The 25,077-nt window shown below is 38.9% G+C and overlaps 1 protein-coding gene across 4 annotated transcripts in view; it reads right to left on the bottom strand.

Annotated features, from left to right (window-relative positions):
* The window catches only part of gtf2ird1 (GTF2I repeat domain containing 1), a 32,452-nt gene extending 7,375 nt beyond the window's left edge, over positions 1-25,077 (bottom strand). The window contains exons 1-18 of one of the 4 annotated variants that reach the window (XM_007245254.4): positions 24,765-25,077; positions 17,335-17,464; positions 16,644-16,785; positions 16,159-16,338; positions 15,304-15,487; positions 13,910-14,205; positions 12,431-12,526; positions 11,587-11,670; positions 11,063-11,246; positions 9,652-9,677; positions 7,870-7,993; positions 7,500-7,543; positions 7,255-7,335; positions 3,984-4,070; positions 2,146-2,199; positions 1,995-2,060; positions 225-408; positions 79-143 (exon numbers count right to left, since the gene is read on the bottom strand). In XM_007245254.4, the coding sequence (XP_007245316.3) occupies positions 79-143; positions 225-408; positions 1,995-2,060; positions 2,146-2,199; positions 3,984-4,070; positions 7,255-7,335; positions 7,500-7,543; positions 7,870-7,993; positions 9,652-9,677; positions 11,063-11,246; positions 11,587-11,670; positions 12,431-12,526; positions 13,910-14,205; positions 15,304-15,487; positions 16,159-16,338; positions 16,644-16,785; positions 17,335-17,460 (2,023 nt within the window). In that variant the 5' untranslated portion in view covers positions 17,461-17,464; positions 24,765-25,077. Of the gene's footprint in view, positions 1-78; positions 144-224; positions 409-1,994; positions 2,061-2,145; positions 2,200-3,983; positions 4,071-7,254; positions 7,336-7,499; positions 7,544-7,869; positions 7,994-9,651; positions 9,678-11,062; positions 11,247-11,586; positions 11,671-12,430; positions 12,527-13,909; positions 14,206-15,303; positions 15,488-16,158; positions 16,339-16,643; positions 16,786-17,334; positions 17,465-24,741 lie in introns of all 4 variants that reach the window. The other 3 variants (XM_007245252.4, XM_007245251.4, XM_007245253.4) reach the window with 3 other exon arrangements.

Raw genomic sequence — 25,077 nt, 5'->3', positions numbered from 1 at the left:
AGAAGAAAATGATCATCTCTCAACCAACTGGCTCAGTGGCAGGAAAACCGGTCAAAAGCAAGTGTGATACTGTACTACCTGTGTCACAAGCTGGTTGAGGAGGAACCTCGTGCTTCAGTTGAGTTTCTGTTAACAATTCTGGTCTGGAATACAAACAAAAAGTCATTATTTTCTCTTTGATTTAAGCTTTATTTGTTCCCTAGAGCTGACCGTCTGATACATACCTATTGATAACAAACTGGATCTGGCTACTGACACTAAGTATCTTCCGAAGTTTAGCTGCTCCGAAGCAGTTTGGTCTTCGAAATGTAATCCCTTCCGGTAGTCCTGTGATGTAAAGGTCCTCTGGATACATCTGGAACTTGGAGTAGGGCACTTTAACAGGCTCAGGCAGGCCTAGAGCTTCAGCTAAAGAAGGATACATTACGGAAATGTTACAATTCAATTCTCTCAGCTAGATGTTTTTAATAAGTGAAAATTACTTCACATATGCTTTGTATTGTGAGGATGTGATGCTGGATTATTTCCATTAATTAACCTTTTTTTATTTCTATCCTATAACTTCTTATTCCAAACATTTTTATTTCTTATATATGTTATATATATTATATATTAAGAGACGTTTGGCTTTGGGAGCTTCAAGCCCTGAACACACACATGCAGAAAAGTTTAAAAGCAGAGGACTGCTTTTTTACTTTGTTTTTGGCCTTCTGTCCACACAAAAGCAACAGGTTTGATCCCTGAAAACAAACTTTCAAAAACATCACAGCACATGAATGTTTCTGGATGAATCTCAAAAACTACCTTACTCCTTATATAGCAAACCATTTAAGGTAGAGAACTACAATGTCACTACAATGTCACTACAATGTCACTACAATGTCACTACAATGTCACTACAATGTACACTCAGATAACACTAGATTTCAGATTTCGACATATAACTAAATGTAAATACAGGATTATTGCAGATATTTAATGCTCTGTTTAGGTTTAGCATCTGTAATCATAACAATTCATGAATTTTATAGTACACTACATAGGGTATATAGCAGTGGTCAGCAATTAAGTTTGGCCGTGTGCCAGATATTTTTCAAGCCATTGCGTGGGCGGGCCACAAAAAAATTCTGTTTTAGAAAATGAAGTGTAATGGGGATGGAGTGCTACAGACTAGTTGCTCTCCAGCCCAGAGGGTTATTGAACCCAACTGCAGAACAGTTGAATTTGAAGCAGGTAAACCCAAAAAGAAAGGAAAAAATAAATAAATAAACACACCGCTCCTTACGCGGGATCAAACCCGTGTCGTCAGGGTCGCGATCCAATACACTACCACTGCCCTGGCTAGTGAATTGGGACACGGCTGGGGAAAAAACGCCCTTATAAAGGAAATAGGGAGCCAAAAATAGGCAGAAAAATCAAGAACCGGTGGAAACTAAAGTCAGGCCCAGCACGAAAGTGAGACAGGGGAGGAATGTAAACAAAAGCTTGACAGAGAAGCTTTTTATTTTATTCATTATCGTTCATTATAGTTCAAACAACCTCACGCAGGACGCATATTGCCGACCCCTGGTATAGAGTGTAATCTGGGGTTTAACCTCAGGGTTTAACCCTTCTTCTTTGTGGTGTTTTAATGTCTCTCTTTTTAAGGATTGTTCACCTAATACAGGGAATGCTAGAAAGCTCATGCAAGTTTTTTTGTCTCTGTGTTGAAGGAAATAGATGAAAGAAAATCTGTGTTTTAAAAAATATATGGATATGTGTGGGCGGAGAGTGATGCAGGCAGCTGATGCAACAAAACTGGAGGTTAGTGTGCTCCTCCAAGCGTGTACAAGTGGTCATTGCATTAGTGATTAGCTGGATCCATGTGAATCAGTTAGCGCAAATGCTAGCTTGCCTTCACACTCCCAACACAGCAGCACAGTAGCAAGTTAAAACCAGTGGGTGGGAATTGGAAATGACTAAACTGGAGAAAAATGAGGTTCATGGTTTCTCACCATATTTTGTACTGAAGAGACTTTCTACTTGCTTTCGCAGCTGAAGAATCATCTCTCCAATGTCTTCTAGAAAGAAGGAGACGCAATCACACAAACTGGCTGCAACATTTAGGAAAACGGTCTTTTTTTGACTTTACAAAATGTGGTTTACCTTCAACAACTCTCTTCAGCCCCTGGGGCGTCGTCTTCTGTGCCAACACTTCAGCTGAAAGACGAAGAATGCATTAGTTATGTAAAATAGTAATTCGGTATGTGGATGACTAGAATGAATACAGTGCTATTCTCAACAATCTAACAGTCTTTAACTTGTTATTCACTCACCTGTCGCTCACTCCAATGACCATGTGTGTAAAGCAGACTTCAAAATAACATATTGAATGAAATTAATCAAAAGAGTTAATGACCTGCGAGTTAATAGGAACACTTCAACTGCAAGACTGCAATCTTGAATTAGATAATACTGTGATTATTAAACGCTATAATCAGTTATGCTACTAATTATACTATTTGAGTTAACTATATGGTTGAGTTGAGTAGTCTTATTAACTCGCATTGCAGTTCTGTTCACTGGGATCCAGGAAGGGGGCAGCTATGGTAGGAAAGATCTACTGTTAGGTTTGGGTTGTTGGGAATGGGAATCTACAACTTTGGAACAAAAGACCACAAAAATAGGGACAATCTACCAGAGTACCGGACCACGCACAGCTATGACTAATGCTTGAAGGGCAGCTGGGTTTGATACTGGGTTCCTCATTTTGCTTCCACTGTTTTGGCAATTCTTGTGGACGTTCAACAAACATACTACACACAGGCTAATCCCTGAGCATGAGCTCTTGAAAAGGCAAACCATCCAGCACATTTCTTTATTTCAGACACAATGTTCATCTTGAGATACTACAGGTAAGACCACTTTCACACCTAAGTTGTTTGACTTGTTGAAGTTTTTCTTTATGCGGGTTTGTCTGGACAGGTTAAAGCACCACACCTGTATCAGGGAGCCTTCAAAATAAGGCGGACCACACTCCTTACGCTACGTTCACACGGCAGTAATGCGGCTTCACAGCCAATCGCTTTCTCTGCCATTCGCTCTCCACAGAAAACAGTGCCATCGCTACAGTGTAAACTTAACAATATACTCATACTGTTTTTGTACCAAGAATTGATATTAAGAAGAGAATTCACACTGCGTAAAGAACTTTTATTATGTCCCATGATGTCTGCCATGTCTCATGAAACCTAAATAACATGAATGGATTGAGGAATATTCAAAGTCTGCACACTTTAGTAATCTGGCACCCACTCTTAGGCCACAAAATGTCATAATAAGAAAAAACTCTTCATCCAACAAACCAGGTGTGAAAATGGCCTTAGCCTGAAGTATTCCAAGACTAAACTTACTCTGCATCTTGTTGTATGAATCAGGTTTTAAAGCAGCTGTCTTCTTGCCACAAACTGTTTCTGGATACTGCCTTTTCAGAATGCACAGGTTATGGCTTTACCAGGCCTTCCCCTCTATTTATAAGTTTTCATTAAAGTATTTAATGAAAGAATGAAGTAGGGGTGTAAAAGGCATCAATCTGATGGGTGTGATTCGACTGCTTTAATATAAGATATAAGGTATATAATCTTTTATAATGGGCGATAACAACTTAACAGATCAGATCCAATTAGACATTATTAATAAACTGTATTACCGTACTTCTATGTATATTTATATTTGATCACTTATTGGTTTGGACTAGAGCTATAAAACAGAGAGTGAAAAACCTGGTTGAGGGCCGACATGGTCTAGGAAGGTGACAGGGGAACACAGCTCTACTAACTGGGTAGAGAAATCTGGAGGTAATTCTCTAGGAAAGGTTTAGGTTTAATATGTATAATTTGTTGATTGGGGGTAATCTACCTCCCCCTAACTGACGGCCAGAGAGCTCCAATGCCAGAGGGTGCTGTGTCCGAGCTCCAGCTGGGAGGAGGAAAGGCTGCAGTTACCTGCTAGTGGCTCCAGGGGGCGTCGGAGTTCAGGGGTCACTAGATCAGCCGGAGGTTCACTTGGCTCCTCTGAAGGTGCAGTGGACTCTGAAGAAGCAGAGGATAGATATATATTTAACTCTAATAAGTTAAAGTTATTTTTTTTTAGATAATTGATCACTAGTAGTTAATTAAATTCTATATAAATTCAGCATTCAATTTCAATCAGCACTATTATATCAACTATACTGTTTTCTATACTGTACACTTTGTTTGGCAAAAAATAAGTAACATTTATTTTTCATGACACAAAAACAAAAGGAAAACAAAATGAAGTACATTTAGAATTAAAATATTAGACTATTTTTTAAATTTAGTTTTTTTTTTTTACCCTCCTGTCCTCACAAAAATGCCACTTTTGTCACTGAAAATTGAGTGCTTTGAAAACGCCACAGTGGCACAACACATTTAAATTCTGGGGAGGTAATGGCACAACCTACAACACAGGTTATGCAGCTACACATAGAATATATGTAAGCTAGAGCATAGATTGGATACAGACGCATGACTTTCAGAAGCCTGTTCTCTCTATATAGTGAAATATATAATCATATATCATATATATGTCATATAGCTACAATGTCAGCACACAGATAGATTTCATATTTTAACATAATTTTTGAATAACTGTAAATACGGTTCTTTTACAAATATATGTAAAGGTCTCATTTCATGTTTTTTTTTCCAGAAATTTTGCATTAGTATCTAGAAGGAATGAATGCCTTGTGAGACGTTTTTCGTGAGAAATTGTATTGGTGCTTCTGTTGCAGGCTGTTTTGGTTCAGTGGAGGAGTGGGCAACAAGATTCCGGTTCTTACTCATGAATATTCATGACATATCGCCTCTGATTGGCTAAGAGCACTGTGGCACTCCCTAGGTTTACTAAGATGACAAGGCCATGAATACTAATTTACGGGCTGAGGTCAGTCCGGGGGCTTTTCCTGATTCACTCCTTTTTTCTGTCTAGTTTACTTTTATTGGTTAATGCAGGCAATGGGAATAGAAGAACAGTTTACCTGCAGCAATAATACACAACTCGAAGTGACCTACTGTAGTTCAAAAAAAGAACAAGTAATTGTTTTTTTAGTGAAATTACACATTTAATATTCTTTACACTTAGAAGCCGTAATTTTGAGACTTGCAACACTACTAATAGAGCATTGTGTAATTTGGGAGGCATTATCTGTGTTACATTACATTTAATTACATAGCATTTAGTGGATGCTTTTATCCAAAGTGATTTAGAAATATCATCATATTAATAAACATAAGCAATAAAGGACATAGAAAAGAGGAAATGAGTTTAGAAGTAGTTAGTTTGTTAGAGGTGCTAGGAGAGTAGGTGCTCTTTTTTAAAGAGCTTTGTCTTTAGGAGTTTCTTAAAGATAGTGAGAGAAGATCTGGTAGTGGAAGGTAGTTTGTTCCACCATTAACCATGAACTCTGTATTAAAACAGTCTGCTTTGTGTTGTGTTCCCTTCCTGCTGATGTCTGTCTTTATGAGGCAGCATCTCCCCATACAGGGCTAGCTAGCATGCTTTTGCAACTGTTTTAGTCTCTGTTTGGATAGAACGTTTAGAAAAAAAAACAGAAGGAGTGAAATCTCCTTTTTTTTAAATACCGTATTTTTCGGACTATAAGGCGCACCGTATTATAAGACGCACTATCAAAGAACGCCTATTTTCTGCTATTTTTCCATACATAGGGCGCATCGCATTATAAGGCGTGTTAAGTGACACTAGAAAGGGTGCCTATATCAAAGTGAACAGGGGTGGCGCCATGTTTCCCTTCCCCCACCGGGGGTGGTCGCTTGCCGGTGGAGCGTCTCAGTATACAAATCTAGCTCTTTCAAAGTCAAACGAGTGCTGGATATTAATCTACACAGATTCCTCTCCTGAAAACTGTTTATTTGGGTGAGTAACGTGCTTCAGTTTATTTACAGTAAGCTTAGATTTCCAGATGTCCACTAAGGCTTGCTGCACCAGCGTTAGCATAGCTATCCGCTAGCACGCTAGCTAGTCACCTAAACTAGTAAAGTTAACCCAAACTTAAACGACAGCGTTACACTGAGTAATCCTGCGTGTTCTGGTAAGACAGTGAGATATTAGCTAGCGATTCGTCCCCCGTAGCTTGTTTTAACACGGTAAACAAGCAGATTACAGGCTGATAAAACTCACCTCTGAGAGAGTTAGCGCTTAGCATCTAGCTAATGCTAGCCAGGCAAAGCAGCACAGACTTACAGGCCGATAACTCACCTCTGAACGGTGAACGCTTAGCGATTAGCATCTAACTCTAATAATACTGCTCCAGCAGTATTAAAAGTGCTAAATTTAGAAAATACTGATCTCTGAACAGTGAAAAAGCTAGCTAGCTAAGCGGTTAGCATCTAGCTAATGCTATTGCTGCTCTGCACGGAGTGTGTGTTTACTGCTCCTTACACCTGACGGGTAAAATTTAGATAATACTGATCTCTGAACAGTGAATAAGCTAGCTAATGCTATTTGCTGCTCCAGCCTCGGAGCTGCACGGCTCTGGACTCTGTATAGCACTGAAACTCTGTATAACGCTGCACGGAGTGTGTGTTTACTGCTCCTTACAACCTGACGAGTAAAATTTAGATAATACTGATCTCAGTGAATAAGCTAGCTAGCTTAGCGGTTAGCATCTAGCTAATGCTATTGCTGCTCAGCCTCGGAGCTGCACGGCTCTGGACTCTGTATAGCACTGAAACTCTCTATAACGCTGCACGGAGTGTGTGTTTACTGCTCCTTACAACCTGACGAGTAAAATCCATACAAAAGGCGCACCGTATTATAAGACGCACTGTCAATTTTTGTGAAAATTAAAAGTTTTTAAGTGCGCCTTATAGTCCGAAAAATACGGTATATGGATGTGGGAAGTAATATAGAAGCAATTCACAATTTAGTAAAACACTATTCACTAGGCATGACACATTTCATTTTGTTTTTTTAACTTGACTAAATTTTAGCTGATATTTTTCCATGTGTGCGTAATGTTTATCTGCTTCAATTGTGTAGTACTACACAATATCATACAATAGAACGAAAGACAAACAAGCTCAGGGAGTGCTCCGTGCTAAATCTAATTTAAAACACATCATATACTCCATTCATTGCAAAACTACAGAAATCCTGCTCTCTGACTTATTTAACCAAGAGGTCACATCTGTCACTACCGCCATTACACAGCATGGGGGGAAAGAGAGCGCATACCTGGCACAGTCACCTGAATAATTTCACCGTCTGGCGGTTCTGTTTTGATCTTTTTTAAAGGTACACAGTCTCCCGAAGGCCCTGGAAAAAAAATACTGCTTATTTTTTGTTTACCCAAAGCAAAATGTGTCACATAGAAAAAAGACAAGGTAGAAAAACAGTGTGGGTCATTATTTACAGTGGAGGTTTTTAATAAATTATTAAACAATTCTGAAGATTACCAGAGAGTGTGAAAATAGTCTCACCTGCTTCACACTCTGCCAAGGGACTAACACAGGAGCTGGTGGATCTTTTAGAGAGAAAGAGAGATAAAGACATTCAAACAAAACATTAAAAAAAGAAAGATAAGCATAAGCAATTTAGGCTAAGGACTGGGTAAACACTGCTTACCCTGACTGGCAGGGAAATATTTCTAGCGGAGATTTTCTAAGGCGGTTAGTATTAGTGAAAAGTTTCAGGCTCTGTAAATCCAATTTAACAGCGCCACCAGACTGGAGTTTCTTATACTTGTATCAACAATTGGCTGTTTACTTTGGCTGAGCACACAAACTCGGGCATGTTTAAAACCAATTAGCCTGGCTGCCAGTCTCAGTGCTAGCGGGGACGGAGGCTTACCTGCTGCTGTGGGGGTTACTGACCAGCTCCAGCACCGAGCTCGGTACCCTGAGGCCTTCTGGGAAGCCGTCTTCAGATAAGGAACCATCCTGCTTGCCCTCCTCCTTTGCAAGCTTACCAGCAGCTGCAAAAAGAAACAACAGAACTGACCACAATGCAGATACACTGTTTAACATAATTTTTATCCTGTTTTCTCCCTAATTTACAAAGATCAATTACCCAACCCACTAATTAGGACTTTATCCCAACACCAGAGGATAAAGACTAGCACATGCCTCCTCTGATGCACGTGAAGTCAGCCAAAGCCTCTTTTCAAATTTCTGCTGATGTAGCATTGCTGAGTAGCATCACAGCGACTCGGTTCTGATACATCAGCTCACAGACGCCTTGTGCTGAGCGACATCACCCTTTGGAGTGATGTGGGGAGAGAGCGCCATCTACCCACCCAGAGAAACAAAGCCAGTTGTGCTCTCGGGGCTCCGGCAGCTGATGGCAAGCTACAAGAACAGGATTTGAACCAGTGATCTCCCGTTCATAGTGGCAGCACTATTTTGTTTTTACACACTGATAAATTTATATTATAGCACAAATATATGTGTAGACATTAAATATAAATATTCAATTTAGCAAACAGACAGAGAAACCTGAAATCCCATGATATTTATTATAGTAAAAAGTGTGTTCGTATCTAGACTAGAATTTTTTTTTTTACAAATGAAACATCTCTATGTAAACTTTTGAAAATAGTATTTATTTATTTTTTAATTCTAGCCATAACAGCAAATACATACATACGTACATTTAACAATTTGTAAGATAGAGCTTCAAGTTGTGCTGCTTTGTTTTTAGATCCCACTGCTCTGACTGCATAAAACTTTTCTATTGGATTCTTTGGGTTAAATAGATAGTGTTCAAATGTAATAAAAAAGTTCTTTCTAGCAATAAAGATGCTTCTGCTACTTTTAAGACTGGCTGCATTTTGGCTCCAGTGGAAACAATAAACAGTAACAGAGTGACCAACAAGACACAAACCATATGTAAATACTGTAAGTAAATCCTACATGTGACTGTTTCATAGGCAGTTGTACTAATCCCTTAGCTCTGTACTGTATTAAAAAAATGTTCTGTCTCTGTTTGCACTTCAAGCATAGGCTTAATATGACTGGTTATGGTTATGCATAGTTCAATTACAAAAGATTTAGGAGAAAAAAACACAAACCATAGGCTTAATATGACTCGTTATGCTTTGCACTAATTGTTTGCACTATATAAGACCTAGAAAAGTTTTATTTTTATTTTTTATTCTTATTCTTATTCCTATTTCTTATAGAATCAATGTGTGAGAGAAACCAGTCTGTTAGGTTGGCTTATATGATTTTGTCAAATAAAACTCTAGTTTTTATGCCATTTTTCATTCTTTAAAATTTTATTTTTAAATCTCGTCTCGTCTCGTTCTCGTGAACCCAGTATCGTGTCTCGTCACGTCTCGTGATATTAGTCTCGTCACACCCCTATATATATATATATATTTTTTTTTTTTTTTATTGAACATAGAATTGAACACAACAGTCTCTGTCCCTCTTCCGGTTTCCCCCCATAGTTCAAACATATTTGAGAAGAATCAGTTCCATTTCACATTTTAGCTAAATTCTGACTCTGGAAGGTGAATGAGTTTGGGGATGTGGGGTTCAAAAAGGAGAGAATCACTGAGCAACAAAACGAAACCTCAAAGCGAACAGGATTTCTAGCGTGATAAGAGATTCAACAAAACCTCTCACTGACCTGTGAAGATCCGCTCATCAAACATTCTGAAAAGGAATGAAAAAAGTTTGTTAATAAACATGGAAAAGAAGAGGGCTTGTGCATAAACATATTGAGCTGATTAATCTGCATGCATGGGGCTGGTGACTAGCAGCGGGAGATTTCCTCATTAAGCCAAATCGTCGGGTGCATGCTGGCTGGTAGATGGCAGTGGTTACCACACCCAGCGGGGTGCAGAGCCTTGGCTGGCCAGTACCAGTCTGCCAGATGGCACAAAGAGTCCCGGTGCTTTCTTCACAAGACCAATTTCAAAATTCAGTGTGTGGCCACTACAAATGGCTGAATGTTGTTCATATTCAGTCACTGACTGCTAAACGTGATGACTGAGAAAACCGGCTGGAATCAAATCACTGTAAGGTGGACTTGCACCTAAAACACTAAAAGCAATCCTTAGAATCCGTTGTTGTTGTGCATCATAAAATAATGCTCTAAAACCTAACACTTTCTTTATCTTTGCACAGGTAAATAATGAGAGTTTGGTACATGGAAGTGACAAATTGATAACCTCAAACACTGTTGTGGCATCCTTCAGAAAAAATAAGATATAACCAAAAGTAATGAAGCACAAATACTTCGTAATCTTTTTTAAGTAGAAATGTTGTTTATCCATACTTTACTATAGTAAATATTTTTACATTTTCACACAATTATCTGAACTTTCTACTCCTTACATTTAAAAAAAAATATTTATAATTTATAATATAGTTTACATTCTGGCTTCTCATCGTTTAAAAATACACATAAATCTCTCCATCAGGATAGAGTAAATTTGCTTGGTTGGATTAGACGTATAAACATATTCTATTCCGACACCCTATTGGTTTATACACGATCCACCACACGTCACGCCCCTCACACTCCAGCAGGAACATATCAGATGTATGTAGTCTAGTATGAAGATGATTCGTGGCAGAGACTCAAGAACTCGAGCCAAATGTCCCAACTAAGGTTCTTTAATATATTTACATTGTAATAAAATGCATTCATTTTCAATGGCTATATATGCAGCTGATTTCCACTCTGTCTCTAAATTCACATCAGAGGAACTGGCCTTTTCATCTATGGAAATTCACATATTTTTACAATGTTAAACGACATGGCGGCTCCTGCGATCTATCACAAGACATAAGTCAGCAACAACTCCACACATTTTTTTACTCCAACCAGTGTAACAAGCATACTATTTCTAGATCCAAAAACTATTTTAAATACCCAACAAATGCCTTCTGAGCACTTAAACTTGAAATTGCTATAAGAATAAACAAATATAAAAAATTCTCAAAATCCACAAAAAAACAGATTAACAAAAAGAACATTATGGATTGCAGAAACTCTTTTCCATGGGAAATCTGGCCAAAATAAACGGCCTCACCTTCTGACCACAAAGCGAACACTGTGCCTCTCCTCCAAGATTCTCTTTAGTTTGGGCACTCCGTAGGTGCACGGCCTCTTAAAGGGAATCTTGTCTGGAATTCCAATGATCTCCACCGCTTCAGGATCACAGGCAATCTTACGATACGGCACAGGAACCATGTGATCCAAGCCCAAAGCTTCAGCTGGTAATAAAAAAGCAGTAAAGTTAATAACATTGGAATAACATATATAGTAACATACAGTATACAGTAACTATATTCTTTTACATTTAGTTTCAACATATAACTGATAATAATAATAACTCAAATGAATCAATTATTTATGTTACAATATGTGAAGAGTTAATCCGCAAAAACAGATAAAGGCATGTTTAAAGAACAGCATCTGTTTTTCACACTTCATATCATTAAAAAAAAAAGTTATCAGGACAGGTCATGTGTAAATATAAAGGTATACTATAGGAAGTGGCTTCGGTTTGTATCAGTAAATAAAATAGTGGTTAGCACCCTGGAACTGGCTCACCATAGCGGCTGTTAAAGAGGATCTGTACGCATTCTCGAAGTGTGTTAATATCCTCTGTTTCCCTGATGAATGCATCCCATTTTTCTGTACAAGAGAGAAAGAACACACAGACTTAGACAGTTTCCAGCAGCATTACACAGCTCACAATCATGCAACTGCTTAACCAGTCACAGTGATCTGGCGAGCATCGGAGGTTTGTTTTGTCCTCTGGGTTTGTTTGCACTAGTCAGAGGAGACAATTAACACAGGTCCTGACTCCCGGCAGTGTCTGAGGGGCTCCTGTCGCTCTTTTGAGGTGAACAGAAGTCAAAGGCCCGGGTGTCCTGGCTAAACTCCCAGCTTTAGTCTTCTTCCACCCACCCACTCAGTGCTTTCTGGCACGTTCAGTCTTTTTTTTGTGTGTCATCCACCACTAATCACGGTTACAATAGCTGATCTACATCTCTTATGATAGCTATGGTAACCAGTGAAACACAGATGGCCCTTTCTTTGTAGGTGTGTCATTTATTTTTTTTAATAATGATTCATAAATAATAAAACATTTCACAGTGACTCTGTGTGAGTGTCTGTTACGTGATTGATAGATAATAACTGTTTTCTTATATTACATTAAAACAGACTATATTACTGGCCATTCTACATGTTAGGGATGTAAGAATGATGTAAACACTATAAAAGCTTTAGTCTAGGTTTGGGACAAATGACATTCTCTATTTTGTCCCAATTTTACTGCACCCTAGGGACCTTAAAAAGGTTACCTAAATTAAGCAGCAAAAGAAAGATTCAGTCTTCTTGGGCTGATGCTATTTGTGTGTGTGTGTGTGTGTCTGTGTTTGCTGCACACCTGATTTTTCATGGACTATGGAAAACAGAAGGCGCTTGGAGACGTGGATGCTGGGAGGGCTCTGGGTAAGATCTCCTGCCAGTGCTATCCGCTCACCTGCAAAAAGACCCACACTACAAACTCAGATATGACAAATACACATACACACTCTGCAGTCTCTAAAGTCCAGGTCAGCAAAAATGTATTTTAAGCATATTTCAACCTATTTTTTAAATAAAGTAGTTTGATCTTTATGTAAACATGCAGATGTTTTGAAATGCACAGGTCAAAATGGTCCAAACAGAGAAAATTACAAAAAAAACTTAGCCTAAAGCAATTGATCTCCACCTATTAAAACTGATCAGCATGGACTAAATGAGGCAGAATTTAGGACAGCCAATAAAAACAAAGATCATGAATGCACAATAAGAATAAAGACTGTTTTATATAAGAGACATTTTAAGAGAGGTTAACTATACGATAATTGATAAGCATATGTAAACCTTAAAGAATAAATTAAATGTAACAAAAATATAGGACATAGGTTATTTAGAAGAATAATCGGGGGAAATTCTATGCCACATGTTGATCAGCCAGCATTGCCAAGCTTTGACATTGTGTGATAATGTTTTCTAGAGAAATAGAGAGATATACATGATATATATAAAAAAGGGAATATTAATTGTTGTCTTCTTTTTTTCTACTAAAACTGACAAATATACAACAAAAACTGTACTAGCAGCCTTATTTGTGTTTGTTTATATATATATATATATATATATATATATATATATATATATATATATATATATATATATATATATATATATATATATATATTAATATATATATATATATATATATATTATACAGGGTTCAAAACTGCCTAAGCAATACTGAAGATTACTTAACTTAACATGGATTGAGTCTAAGGATGCATTTTGAAGTTCTATGGGTACCGGAGTATCTAGTCTCTTTATAAGATAAAAATGTTTATATCCACAACATCAGATATGTACATGTGTAACGTTGGATATTGGCATCTGCCCATAATTTCAACATTGGTGCATCCCTAGTTGAGGCAAGCATGGATTTAGACATTCAGTTGCATGACGATAATTAAAAGGTAGAAAAAAAAGGGCAATGTGGTATAATGAAAGAATTATGAGTATCATGTTTGGCTGGCACTAATCAATTACCTTGTGGCTAAAGATCTATTTGAAAAAGCCATAAATCACAGCTTTAATTTCAAAATAATGCTGAATAATAACATGTTAACACTAACACTACATTCTGGTTCATCAGCTACATTTGGAAAGAGTGTAAACATAGCATTTTTTATTTCTTTAAAGCTATCTTTTGTCATTATCCCTGTGCCCGTTGACTTACTACTGAACGTAAAGACAGTGTAATAACACTAAATGAACAACACACAGAATAAATTCTGGCTAGGTGGTCTAAATTTGCTTTCCCTATGGCTGAAAGAGGGAAACCTCTCACCGCTTTCGGAGCCATCTTTGGCCGTCACCCCTTTTTCATTGCCCAGTGGCCACATGGGAAGCTGATCCTTGCTGAGGCCATGCAGGGCCGAGGGCTTCAGCTCCAGCTTGCCGTCTGGGTGGGGTTGGGAGGACATGGGCATGCCATACAGGAAGCTGGAGAGCATGGAACTGCTGGCAGGCACTTCCTGTGCGGGGGGTTTAACGGGAGCATGGTTACTGGCGCCCTTGGCCGAGGAGGAGTGGTGGTTCACTTCCGGACAGGATTTGCCATCACGCACAGGGTCGTCTGGTGACCTGGGATCGGGAGCACAAGTGTAGATCTGATTAGATAAAACTGGACAAGTCAAAGGGTTCACTTCTTTATTTTTACAATAGAGAAAAAAAGTAATAGAGGTGAATTCCCACCAATTACCACTGTGTTTTCTACATGCCTACTTGTTAAATAATCTCAAACAGACTCTCCTATGTGGTTAAATTGTCCATTTTGTGTATACCTGTATAACACACAGTATCAAAAAACACAAATGTAGTTCTGTTAGTGGCTTTCACTACTTGTTAACACGATCAGCAGTTGTGCAGTAGGCACTTGTGGCATGGAGCTAATGGCCTTGGTTAACCAGCCCATGCGACTGGTTTTTAAAGACAATACACAATACATTAAAAGAAATCCCACAAATGAAGGGATTCCCAAACCGCACTCTACTACACTACATATAAAATGTATATAAAATGTTGTGGGCCACCATTAGAAGTGAATTAATTCATTTAAAGTATTTAGAGTACAGAACAGTACAGTGTGGTTAGCAGTGCTGGCATAGACAGCAGACAGGGGTGGTGGAGATATGGTCAGACAACCATTAAGACGCAAGAAATTCAAGTAATTAACTCTTGACAAGTTTAGCACAGCTGTTAACTGAAAGCTATTCCAGGTGACTCTTCCTTATAAAGCTGACTAAGAAAATCTAGCCAAAATGTGCAAAGCTGTCTCTATCTAAGAAAGAGGTGCTTCTTTGAAGAATCTAAAATATATGTATGTAATATATGTAATATATATGTGTAATATATATGGGTTTTTAACACTTTTTTGTATACTAAATAATTCCATATATCTTTCTTCATAGTTTGGATGACTTTAGTGTTAAACTACAATGCAGCAAACAAATTAAATAACACTGAATTTATTTTTGACTGGTACTATATATATATATATATATATATATATATATATATATATATATTGTGAATGGATTATATTCTACTTTTATGTGTATTTTTCAGCCAGTGTTAAACAGAAGTACCTTAGCTATGATTACTGTGTATGCTGTATGTGTATGTATCTCTCTCTCTGCTGTACTCTATTACTCTAGTACTTTATTTCAGATCTTTACTCACCGTTTGACTATAAAGCGGATGCGGTTGCTCTGCTCCAGGATCTTCATTAAGGTCTTGGTGTCATACTCAGCTGGCTTCCTTAAGATCACCCCCTCCGGCAGGCCGTGGATGACCACAGCACCAGGCTCCTTTTGAATGAACTCATAAGGCACAGGAACCAGGCTGCTCTTCCCAACAGCCTCACCTGAAAACACATTACACTACTATGCTCAACAAATGTGGCTTACTGGGGGATAATTGGGGATAAAGGAGGATAGTTAAAACCAGTTGGCATGATCTAGCAATGATCAAAACTTCATCTAAGACTTCAGAAACTACATTTATTCATATTGTAGATGAATCATTATAGTAAAAGAGACATTTCTCCTGTGGTCTGATCTTACACTGACATGCCACATGTGGTGGAACAGGAACTAGTATGTCTCTGAACATTTGACACCTTGGATCTTTGGATAAGTGATTTCTGCTAGTAACAGTGATTTCTGAGTAGATAGTCTGTTTGCAATGGACAATCTAGTCAGATGCTGCCGGTCACGATCATTACCACCTTGTCAGCTGCAAGGAATGCTAAATGTGCAATCAACATCCCACTCTCAGGCCTTGCTTGAATTGAAGTCTGATCATTCATACTGTCTTGAAATGAGTATGATGGCACTCACAAGATAACAACTCAACTTATAGAGGTGTGGGTGTTTTTAAGCTGTCCCCTGAGGCAAAACTTTACAGTCAATATACAAACTGCTCATGATGTTTGGCATGGTTTAGTGTGTAATTCAAAGTTCAATGAAAACACTGGACACTCTCTAATCTCACCAAAGAGATTGAGTTTAGATTAGATTTTTGTTGTATTCTTACTATAAAGCACACTGAAGACTTCCTCCACCATCTTCCTCAGAACAAAGATATTGGACTGAGTGTCGGTTAAGGCTCGCTGCTTCCCCGGCTGTCCAGTGTCTTTGCCAGTCCGGCTGCATTCTGCATCAGGAACTTTGGCGTGGGAGTTGACTGAATTTAATGCTTGCAGACAGGACACCCCTGTGGAACATCAATCAAAAACATACATAGGAAAACAGTTTGGTGCCGCTGCCAAACACTTCTTTTCATATCATGCTCTGCAGGGCCTTCACTTGCTGAAGAAGCGAGCTCCCGCTCACTGTAAAAATCCTAACGTGGCTAATAATGACTGACATTCAGAGGTCTAGCTGATCTTATTAGCGTGAAGTTAATTAGTAGCAGCTGATTTTCATTCATTATCTGCAATGTTGGCATTTTTGTTCAAATTATTCCTTTACTGGTTAAATGAGATAAAGAACTGCGAATGATCAAAAGTCAGTACTCACTGCAGAATTTGTGAAAGTCTGTCTGTATTTCCTTCCTGGAATTGAGGAAAATTCTTCCCTTTTCTGTTCCCACAGCGATCACGCTATCCTCGTGCACGGTGACACAGGCCACCTCTGCGTTCAGCTTAGACATAGCAGAGCACTGCAGAAAAGTGAAGATCACAGAGTTAATACTGCCCTCTGCTTCAGAAGTAATATTATCTTATTTAAGTACAGTATTAATAATAAATGTCTTGTTGTAAAATCAACAGACTGTAATTTTAGAAGTATTTTTTGAGATACAAAAACTTCAGATTAGTTTACACCTTTTATTCTGTATCAAATATTGTTGATCAACTGAGACATATTTGGTTGCTAATGTAGCTAACAAGTAAAGGAGGTGTATAAATCTGTAACTAGCCTGTTGGCAAATGTGCATCAGAATGGACAGTATTATGCTTTTTAGCATATTGTATTATTGTGTACGTTTATTTTCTGTACATTTATCCACAGTGCCCACGATACTGTATTTTTTTTTCTATAAGGCACACTTTAAATCCTTTAATTTTCCCTAAACAAACTGACAGTGTGCCTTGTAATCTGGTGTGCCTTATTTATGAATTTTATCAGTCAGGCTGAACTCAGAATTTCTTTTTTTCACTAAACCACCTCTTTATAAAGGCTGATTAAAACAGGAGTAAGAGGGCCATACCACAGAGTCCAGTGCTGATACCAAGCTGGTAAGGATCTCCTGCCTGGCAGAGACCTGCGGCCCTCTGAGTTCACCCCGAGAGTTCACCCTCAGCCCGTCACAGCTGAGTTTCCGCAGCTGGGCCATCCCTCTAAATGGTCAGAAACAACAGTTTAGAAATTTCATACAATACTGAATCACAGAGAAGAAAACTGTATTTCAGTAAGTTATTTCAGAGCATTTCTGTTGGTCTATTGTAAAAGTGAATATCAAAAAGGGAAAAATGTCAAAATGTATAATACAAACTTTTTATTATTAATACATATTACACTATTATATAATTACCTTACTATATAACATCATAGATAATACAGCTCACTATAGTGTTTTTGGTTCTAAACTTTGATTTGTGGAATGTTCTCACAACACCAGGTTAACCTTTTGAATCACGATGGTAACGTTTTTTTTGTCTCAGTTCTCACTTTGCAACTGTTTTATAAAAAGAAATCTAGCAGACAGGAAGAACTGTAGACTGCTGATGTTTTGAGCAGCCCAGTGGACGAACATTTTATGAGCTTATTTTGATTATCTTTTGAGTGCGTAAACAAAACTCAAAGCCTGCTACCAGTATTAAATTAAAAACACAAATATCATAAATAACATGGGCAACACCACTTAGTGTACTTAGTCATTACTCAGGAAAACCACTTCAGAAAATACCTTTCCAAAAATAAAAAAATCACAACCCAAATCTGGTTTAGTTTCATTATTCTATTAAATCAGTAAATCTAATTGTGAAAAGAATTCTCTGTATGTGCCTGAAAAGGTTAAGCCCATTTGTAAACCAGTTCTTGTCAGTATCAGTGAAACTGACTAAAGAAATGTACGGATTATCCTGTCAAATTTAATCCCATGCAGGTACTGGCCTGTAACTGCGTTCACTTTATTCACTTCAGTGTGAACTATATGGTGGCACATATGAACAACCTTACACAGCAATGCTAAATCACGCTTTTGGATTTTTGTGAAGAGATCTGGTGTGTGGACTTCCACACCAACTCTTCTAAACATCTCTGTGGTTAAGAAACGCATTCGAGGATATGAAAACCCTTTAAGGAGCTTTAAAAAAGTGATAGTAATACCCTCTTCCATGCTAATGCAGCGAAATCCGTCACACACATGTGAAAGTAGCTAATTACGATAAGCCTTTGTCAACCAATTAAAGCTGGCTCAGATTATTGCTTTAAAACCCTTCATCCTTAATTTGTTCTCCTTGGAAGCGACACAGGGGCTGGGAACATCGGGCCTAGGAACTGAACCGAAACGGGAAGGCCCCCCCGCACCTCAATCCCGGCGTCCTGTTGTTATTCGGGGGGAGTGGGGGGTTGGCTTCATTCGCTACCTTGTCCAAGAGAGAAAGACAAGTAACATTCACCAAGCAAGGTCTTGGTTTGCTGCATTAGTCCAATTCATACCTAATGAGGAGTCAACTGGAACCAACAAACACACTTTCAGTAAATGGCAATCTATAAACACATAAAGATAAAAGAGATCTGGGGGGTGAAAAAACACAATCCTAATTCCGGGCCCTGCGTTCTCATGGCAACGGCAATCCGTCTCCTTGGAAACTAATCTCGAGGCATGTGAACAATGCGGCTGTGGCCTTTAATCTCTGCAGACACTGGGAGCCATTATCCCAGCCTCCAGGCAAAAGCCGAAAAAACGGCACGCCAGCTACCCAGCCAGGCCCGATTCCTGCTACTACTGCCGCTTCCCTCAGAGTGAGGAGCCCCTCTGAAACCCATTACAGCTCACAGACGGAGAGCTCTGTCTGACTGCCACTGCTAGAGGCACTATCCCTGATTTGCACGTGAGGAAGTGAAGGAGTTGTGTGCATTTGCGTGTGTTCTCACATAATCAAACAGAGGAGTAGAGTTCCGCTGTCACATTGTCTTCACTTCCAGTATCATAGCGGACATGGATAAGCTCATTTCAGAACTTGCCGTATTAGAGATGGGTGAAATGACCGTAAAATAATATCACAATTTACAAGTAAATACAGTAAAAACACAAACAAAATAGACCGCTTTCAAGAATATCGCGATATCACGAATTAACACACAATATTACTGTAGTGTACAATACAGTATGGCACATCTCTACATTGTATATGCAATTGACTTTGGACTACGGCTGCAAAATATATTGTCTCAGTATTACTATTACTACAATGTGCACATGTGCAACAGTCGCTATATAGATTACAATCAGATTTGTACAGATGCCTTTCAGTCTGGACCCTCTGGCCACTCAAATCACATTACAACCTGTCTTCTGTGACGCTTGCAACCTATTTTTCCACAGATATTGGCTGCTTTAAGTGAGCGTCCTTATAGACCAGACTTCCAGGTCCTAGAGAGGGTTAGGGAGAGACAATGCATCTCTGCCTCACCTAGTGCTGGACGATATGGCCAAAATTTATATCACGATATATTCCTTAAATTTCGGTCGATACGATATAATTTCGATATCGATAAATACTTTGAAGGCCTCAGAAAAAGAATCCCTGCAATCTCTGCAGCTTGCACTGCAAATTTAAATTATTATTTAACTGTGTATTTGCACTTTTTGTATCAATCTATCTAATGGAAATCTGTACCTACTACTGTATGAAAATGTTTAAGTCTTTGAAACCTCCTTTCACAAAAAAAAAAAAAGTAGTCAAAATAAATCAATGCTCAATTTTATTTGCATATAGCAAAATAATAACATGACATCCCTGTCAAACATAAGCCTATATAACTATTACAAATAAAAATAACTTTAAATGACAACAGAGGCAGAGCTTCTTATTCATTGTAAACAAATTTAACAGATTAAAACAAAAGTGTTTTAACTAGGATATATAATACAAGAAGCCTTTATATACATAAAAGCAACAAGATTTTCCCGTCAAATAAACAAACCTATAGGATTTTTCAACTATAAATAACTTAGTGACAACATAATCTATTAAAGTGCTTCAGCCAGAATACAAGAGGTATTCAACATGATATCCACGTCAAATAAACAAACCTAAAGGATTCATAAACTTTAAATAACTTAGTTTCAACATAATCTATTAAAGTGCTTCAGTCAGTATAAGGAAAATATTGTATGTAGTGAAGATGCTTGAGGTGGTGGAACAGATTAGATGTATTAACGTTACGCTGCTTGTCGGCTCCACTCACCGGCACAATTTGCAGCAAAGCGGCTGGGCGAGCGGACCCGCGGCTGGGCGAGCGGACCCGCGGCTGGGCGAGCGGAGGCGCGGATGAGCGAGCGGAAGCGCGGATGAGCGAGCGGACCCGCGGCTGGGCCAGCGGAGCCGCGGATGAGCGAGCGGACGAGCGAGCGGAGCCGCGGATGAGCGAGCGGACGAGCGAGCGGACGCGCGAATGGGCGAGCGAAACAGCGGCTGACCGAACCGAGTCTACCCTAGCCTTGGATCCGCTCGTCCCGGCTCCGTTTCGAGACATTTTAGATGCGTAGCGGAGCGGACCTGAACCTAACCTAGCCTAGCCATTTTAACCTAGCCTAGCCTAGCCTATCTGGCTACGTGCCTGTGTGATTGCGTCATCACGCACTGAGGTAGCACAGCTATGGGGGCTGAATGTGTTTGGCTCTGCGGCGAGCTGACGCCAGTAAAAAACGCCTGTCCGTGACAGATTCTGTACATAATACATATCGATATACCACAAAAGTGATATCACCGTTATTGAAACATTTCTTATCGCGATAAATACCGATATCGAATTATTGTCCAGGCCTAGCCTCACCACTACCTTCCACGTATGAAACACCACCAGTGAAGCATCTGACACAATGCAAATAAGTTTGTGATGTCCAGACATGCAAATTCGATCTGATAATTTCCAAATAACAGTGCAGTGCTCAAATCTCAATTTTTACCTTTTTTGATCTCAAATCTGATTTTAGCGATGCTAATCACTTGGGAAAACAACAATTGTAACGCCTTTACTCCATATGTTCACTATAGACTGCTGCACGTGCAACTGAAAATGCCCAAACAGTGTGCTCGTACAATAGGTTACCCTGGCGCTCTACATTACACTGGCAGGAGACATATCCCGAATATCGGATCGGCACTCTGTATTGCAGATAGTCAAAATTAGGACATCCTTACTGTACTTCAAGTTCCTTTTTGGAGAGCATTTTTAAAAAGCAGGTTACACTTGGAGTCTGGAGAAGGAGAAACTGCAAAAATGATTTTGGGCAAAGCTATCACTTTAAGCTTGTACTGATCCCTCTAACATGAAGAAACCATACTCATCACAACTGCATTTTTTTAACATTGGAAAAAGCCTTGTCTCCTTTTTCTCAGTGTTTTATCGTAGATCAAATCCTCTAGAAGCATAATATCAGCTTTTATGAAGGTTTCCAAACTTTGCGAGAATGAGCCAGAAACCCACGCTTTACCGCTCAGATTAATGACTTCCGTTTCATTAGGAGCCTCTATGTCCGGACGCTGTTATTTTATTCACGCTATTCAAGCCTCTCCACCCTGGCAGAGACATACTGGTGCTGATCCTTTCCTTGTTGAAATACTGCCCGTATGGTGCTTAGAGATATTATCACAACCTCAAAGAGGGTCTATCACAGATTTGTGAGCGGGTTTGCCCTAAGAGGCTTGCGGCCCTCCCTGCCGTGGTACACAATACTCTTGCTAATGCCCTTAACGACCGCTTCCAGTCATAGATCCCTTGAATAATACTACTGCGTCTAAATCAATCAGCTCAATGCCGATCATTGGCTATTAATTGGCCTTAACGCTGCTCACACTTGCTATTGGCCCAAAGGCTGTGCAAACACAGGGCAGGTCTTTCAGTCTGCCAAGAAATGTGGGAGTCTTCACAAACTTGTTACACAAAAACTAAGATGGGTATACAAAGACAAGTACAGTGGTTGGTGTAGTGGGCAACAGCTCTTTGGACAAGCCCACCACACTACACCAATAGTAGTACCAAGGCATGACCCCTACACTACAATCACCTATCTGTGTAACATGATTTAACTGTAAGTTGTTCTAAATAAAAGTTATTTTATATTCAACATCTGTGCAGATTCTCTGAAATGTTATGTATATGGACGGAACAGTACCTCTGGAAATCATGGAGGAGATATAGCCAATAGTTCAAGAACAGCACTACCATATGGGTACAACAATAAATAAATATATATGGTGTAACTTTCCTACACTATTTACAGACGTTTACACCTCTGCCTTTTGTTTTACACTTTCTCACAACCTCCTTCATCTCCATGTTTGTTAAAATAGACCTTTTCTTTTCAATTGCCCTGTATTGGCTGTATCGTTTAAAATTTAATGTGTGTGTGAATGTTAGCTGAACCATTTCCAAAGCTCTGTTCAAAAAAAGCCCAGTACTTCCAGTTTCTTTGCTGTTGCAACTGAAGACAAACCACAGATGTGTTCTTTTAATTTACTTCTTTTAACCTTTATATTAATAACTTTACTGACCAGCAGCACATTCTGAGGACTGACTTTATGTTTATTTGTGTTTATTCTAATGTCTAATGCTGTATGACGTGTTTATCAGCAAAAACACATTCACTGATAAGATATATAGTTCCAAGCACTTCTTGTGGGGATATGCAGACAGGACTGTAAACACAGCTTATTATTTTTTATTAATCAGTTAACTAGAATTACTTTTTTTCCAGAGCTGTATAAAATACATGAAGGAGTTCATTTTGCTGGTTGATGAATGTGTTGTCAGTACTACTAAGGTTTTGTTTAACTTTTTGGTTGTATGTTGTAATTATCTACATTTTTTAATTAGCTTCATGTTCAGATCTAATTTAGCTAACGCTAGCTAGGTGAGCTAGTAAGTCAGTTGTGCTAAACTCTCAACCAAAGAAAGTTGGGTAGTTAGCTTAGCTAACCTAGGTAACTAGCTAACATAACAAGCTAACAAATATTGGGGCTGGTTCTCCTGGTCACAAACACGGGACACTCGATTTTTAGATATTGTAACATAAATCTGATGGTATATTTGCAAAATGCAAAAATTGAACAGTCAGAAAATATTCTTTTTTTTCCCCCATTGTTCCTGAAATTGCACTTGTAAGGGGCAGAGAGGAAAAAACTGGAAAACTGGAAATTAGTTGTCACCCTTTTTTTTCGTTTTTCCTTATCTGCCCCTCACAATCGGAATTTTTTTCAACAAACATTTTTTTTTATTTTTGCATCTTGTAACAGAAGTATACCAACAGATTTATGTTACAAGATACAAAATGGGAAAAAAAAACTGAAAATCCTGAAATTCTGTTTACAAAAGGTTTAAATGAAAAACTGGAAAATTTAAAAACTTTCTTTATACTCTTCTATTCTTACTTCATGGAAAAATAAAGGAAATACTTAAGTTTTACACTCAATTTTTTCATTTTGAATTTAGCTTGGAAGGTTCAGAAACTGCTAAATGTTGACTGAACTGACCGAGAAGCCCGAGAAGTTAAAGACAGAGAGGTAAAGCTGCTGAAACACCCTCGGTTTAGTGTAACACATCCGTCTCTGTTCAATTTACAGCTTTTATCTACATTATATACATTAAATATCCTCAGACCCGCTGAGGGACAGGGGTCGGTTAGCGTTAGGTTAGTTAACGCTAGCTCTGTTAATATCTGCGTTTGACATTGTCAACAGCGACCTTTTCACAGGGCTCTGTTCAGCCAAAAGCACTGATATTAATCAGGGCGAGAGACAGAGACCCTTTTTAGGGGTGAAACCGCTAAAATGCGGGCGAACTCTGTGGTTTCTGGCGTCCAGCTTTTCACACTAAAAGCAACAACAATGGAAGTGCTCAGTTTCTGCAACTTACAGCTATAGCACAAGGAAAAACATGGCAGGAGCGGAGGATACAGTCAGATACCTACAAAACACCCTGGGATAAAGATTAATAAACACATATATATATTTAATAGGCTCCAGTGCAGTACTGGCCATGACGGGTGGTAATGAGCTAGATTTAGCTATATGTTACACAGAATCCCGTCCTTTATAGTGGGTAAAACCTTATCTAGCTCGGTATTTAGTAGAGGTGAGTAACCCAGGTCCAGAAAGTAAAAATACATTCCAGGGTTTTGTACCAACTGCCTGGGCGGCTGTGTGTATCCGCTGCAGCGCAGCCGCCCAGGCAGTTGGTACAAAACCCTGGGTGGATTTTTACTTTCTGGACCTGGGTTGCCCATCTCTATGCTAACCTTCTAAACACACAGGCTAGCTAGCCATCCTCCTCCCCCCAGAATTATAATCTGTAATTTCACCCTTTGAATAACCATAAAAAGTCACGTGCTCGAGAAAGATAAACGCTGTTATGTAGTTATAAGTAAATCGGGCGAGTTTCTTACCAAAATCCCTCCGTTTTAATTACCTTTAATGCTGTCAATCCCGGAATAGGTTTATTCTCCGTTTAATCCAATAGTGGAGGGCGGAATTCCCATCTAAAGAAAAAGCACGGCGAGTTTAGGAAAATCTCATAATCTGCACCATGCCCCTTTCCTCTTTCCCTCGTTTTTCAGAGGGGCGAGATTATTTAGTGTTGTTTTTATCGCGTCCCCCTTTTTTTCTTTCTGTTTTTCTTTAACGGAGCAGAGTGTCCCCTTTCCCCTTTCTTTGTTCTGTAATCCAGTAAAATTGAAACTCATTCGCCTCCGCTAATCCCAGCCCAACTCAACAACAGCATC

The sequence above is a fragment of the Astyanax mexicanus genome, chromosome 1 (assembly GCF_023375975.1).
Source record: "Astyanax mexicanus isolate ESR-SI-001 chromosome 1, AstMex3_surface, whole genome shotgun sequence".
Lineage (NCBI taxonomy): Eukaryota > Metazoa > Chordata > Actinopteri > Characiformes > Acestrorhamphidae > Astyanax > Astyanax mexicanus.
This window is presented reverse-complemented; position numbering and strand designations above follow the sequence as displayed.